Source organism: Neoarius graeffei, chromosome 2, assembly GCF_027579695.1.
Source record: "Neoarius graeffei isolate fNeoGra1 chromosome 2, fNeoGra1.pri, whole genome shotgun sequence".
Classification (NCBI taxonomy): domain Eukaryota; kingdom Metazoa; phylum Chordata; class Actinopteri; order Siluriformes; family Ariidae; genus Neoarius; species Neoarius graeffei.
Window position 1 is genome coordinate 81,640,619 of NC_083570.1, and position 3,322 is coordinate 81,643,940.

Sequence of the window (3,322 nt, forward strand, 5' to 3'; positions counted from 1 at the left end):
ACGCTTGGCCATCGAGGGCAGACACAGACAGAGGGACTTCAAGAGGTGCAGTAGGTATATTGATGCTTTGGGCGAAGTGAATATCCATAAAGTTCCCAGCCGCCCCTGAGTCTATCAAAGCTTGACAAGAGTGGACAGACTCACCCCAGGAGATGGAGACCGGGATGTAGATTCCTTGGCCAGGGAGTCCGGGAGAGAGGGTAGACCCCGTCACAACCCTCCCTCGGCTGGACGGGGCGGTCCTTTTCCCAAGAGTTCGGGACATGATGCTCGGAAGTGACCAGGCTTGCCACAGTAGATGCAGCACTTGTCCCTCCTTCTGCGCTCCCTCTCAGATGCGGAGAGGCGAGTACGACCCACTTGCATGGGTTCTGGACAGTCACTGAAGGAGGTAGACGGTCTCCAGGTAGAGGTAGGGAGGCTGGGGGGGCTCAAGGCTTGGTGGCGTTCTCTCATCCTGTTGTCCAGACGAATAGCATGTGAGATGAGGGTTTCGAGGTCACTTGGGCATCCAATAGAGGCCAGACCGTCCTTGATGGGGTCAGACAGACCATGGTGGAAGGCTGACACCAGGGCAGTCTCGTTCCATCCACTTACTGCTGCGAGTGTTCGGAACGAGATGGCGTAATCTGCGACGCTTCCTCCTTGCCGGATGGACATGAGCTTTCGGGCTGCGTCGGTACTGATGTCTGCCTGATCGAAGACCCGAAGCATCTCTTCAGAAAACAGCTGGAAATCAAAGCACTCAGGTCCCTGTCTTTGCCAGATAGCAGTAGCCCAGGCTCGCGCCTTACCAGCTAATAAGGTGATCACAAAGGCAATCTTGCGGCGATCCGTAGTGTAGGTGGTAGGCTGAAGCTCAAAGGTGAGTTGACACTGGGTAAGGAACTCTCGGCACTCACTGTGCTTGCCGTCATACCTCTGTGGTGCAGGAAGGCTGGGTTCGCGAGGTGAAGAAGGCAGCATGGCAGGAGGCACTGGAGCAGGAGTGGGAACTGGATCAGGAACTGGATCAGGAGCAGGAGATGCAGGCAGAGATGTCAGCTGTGCCAGGGTTTTCCCAATTTGCTGAAGCAGTTCCTCGTGGCGAGCAAGGGCCTCACGTTGGCTGGTGAGCGTACGTCCATGGTCGCTCCGAAGCGTGTCGGAGCTGCCATAATTCCCTGAAGGTTGGCCGGGTAGACAGTTGAAGCAGCCTCTGCTGAGTCGGTCATGACGGAGTCTTTCTGTTAGGGTTTTGCTGGGATTCGAACCTGGTTCGTTGGTGTGATGATCCAGCAAACCCCCACTAGGCCACCAGGGGAATGACTCAAATGCAGAGGCATGAGGCGGAAGTAGAAAAAGTAACAAAAGGTTTATTTATACTATGTACACTATATACAATCCAAGGCAAAACAAAAAAACAAAAACAAAGAGTATAATTCAAAAAAGAAAAAGGCAAAAATGCAAAAGCTCAGAAGATCCACAAAACACAGTACAAAGGAAACTGGAGATAAACATAACAGCACAAAGACTCCGTGACAAGAGGACTGAACTCAGGGGTATAAATACACAAACTAATTAAGGACACAGGTGAAGATAATTAGGACTAACAGGCAATTAACAAAAACACAAAACACAGGAACAGTGGCGGCCTCTAGAGGCCAAAATAAACAAGACACGAAAAGGAAATAACAGCGGCCTCTAGAGGCCAAAACAGTCCAAGTCCTAACACCCTTTCTATGCAAAATTGGCACATGGGCTCACCCATGTGTCAAAAGGGGGGATGGTAGCAGAAGTAACAAAGAGATGGTTCACAAAGGGGTTTTCAAATTATGTTGCAAAATTTTGCAAGCAATGCTTGATATGTGCACAACATAATGCAGGTCAAGGTATCAGACTAACTCAAGCAGCACACCCAATACCAGACAAACCATTTGATCACCTCCAAATGGACTTTATTGAACTGACACCTAGTGAAGGGAAAAGGTACTGCCTGGTAATAGTTGACATGTTTTCAAAATGGGTAGAAGTATTCCCCACAGCTAAACAAGACTCAGAGGCAGTAGTCAAAGCACTCCTGAGAGATGTAATTCCTAGGTGGGGTATACCTAGCAAAATCTCAAGTGACAATGGAACACCCTTTGTTAATGCAGCCCTAAAGAAAATAGGAGCATTCCTAGGGATAGACCTGAAACAACATTGTGCCTATCATCCTGCCAGTGCGGGAGCAGTAGAGAGGGAAAATGGGTCACTTAAAAATAAACTAAGCAAAGCTTGTGCAGAAACAGGGCTAGGATGGACAAAGGTCCTCCCTGTAGCACTCACACAAATGAGGATGCAAACTAGGCCTAAACATGGGTTAAGCCCATTTGAAATTCTGTTTGGACGAGTACCCAACATGGGGATAGGGCTAGCTCAAGGAACACTGCCGGACACCACACTGTGTGATGATGCAATGTTGAATTACTGTGCAACGTTGTCCTCTGCTTTGAAATCTATCCACAAACAGGTAAAAGAAGCACTTCCCAAACCCGCTGAGGGACCTCTGCACGATCTACAACCAGGGGATTGGATCGTGGTGAAGGATTTCCGACGAACCAAGTGGAACAAGCCACGGTGGAACGGCCCATTCCAGGTCCTGCTCACGACCCCAACGGCAGTGAAAGTCACAGGCAGAGTGACGTGGATCCACGCTAGCCACTGCAGGAGGGTTCCTGAACCGGCTAAGCAGGAGGGAAAAGAAGGCCTAAGTGACCCAGATGCTGACTAAAGCTCGAGGAGAAAGAAGTGTTAATTAAGTACATCTGAGGACAGAACCCCAACCATAAGGTGGGACAAGTGGTAACCCGAGACTCAGGAGGAGAGGTAAGCGACTATCATTCAGAAGGTGCCCTACATGACCGCTTTCCTGCTTTGATCTAAACCACGTGGCGAGCAAGTTCCACGGGACTGAGCGTGACAGCACAGTTATGCTGTTGCACCCTCAATAGAGAAGAGTATTTAGTATCTAGTCAGTAAAACTCGTTTCAGAAGTCCCGAGTTTCTCCAAGCTCCGGTGAGGTGGGACGAGGGCTGATAGGGCATGCTCGCCCTCTGAGCACCAATACACGTCAAGAAGGGCAAGGGTTAACTCGGAGACCTAGTTAACACAAAATGAAGGGGGTAAATCATTATAAACTAGGTCCAGTCGTGGGCCTGAGTATCTTGATCCTAATGGGGCTCATGGGAGGATTCGTGTGGTGGTCGATACAGGGAACCCAGACTGACACAGAATCAAGACGAGGGAGACATCCAACTCATAATTTGTATTGGCAGTATGCTAATTTTACAGCTAAACAAG

The 3,322-nt window shown here is 49.6% G+C and overlaps 1 protein-coding gene across 1 annotated transcript; it reads left to right on the forward strand.

The window, feature by feature from the left end:
* The first annotated feature begins 1,803 nt into the window (after nt 1-1,803).
* Nucleotides 1,804-2,840, forward strand: LOC132881953 (protein NYNRIN-like). The gene has a single exon (XM_060915059.1). It carries the CDS (start codon nt 1,931-1,933, stop codon nt 2,750-2,752), a length of 822 nt encoding a protein of 273 aa, XP_060771042.1. The 5' UTR covers nt 1,804-1,930; the 3' UTR covers nt 2,753-2,840.
* The last annotated feature ends 482 nt before the right edge of the window (nt 2,841-3,322 follow it).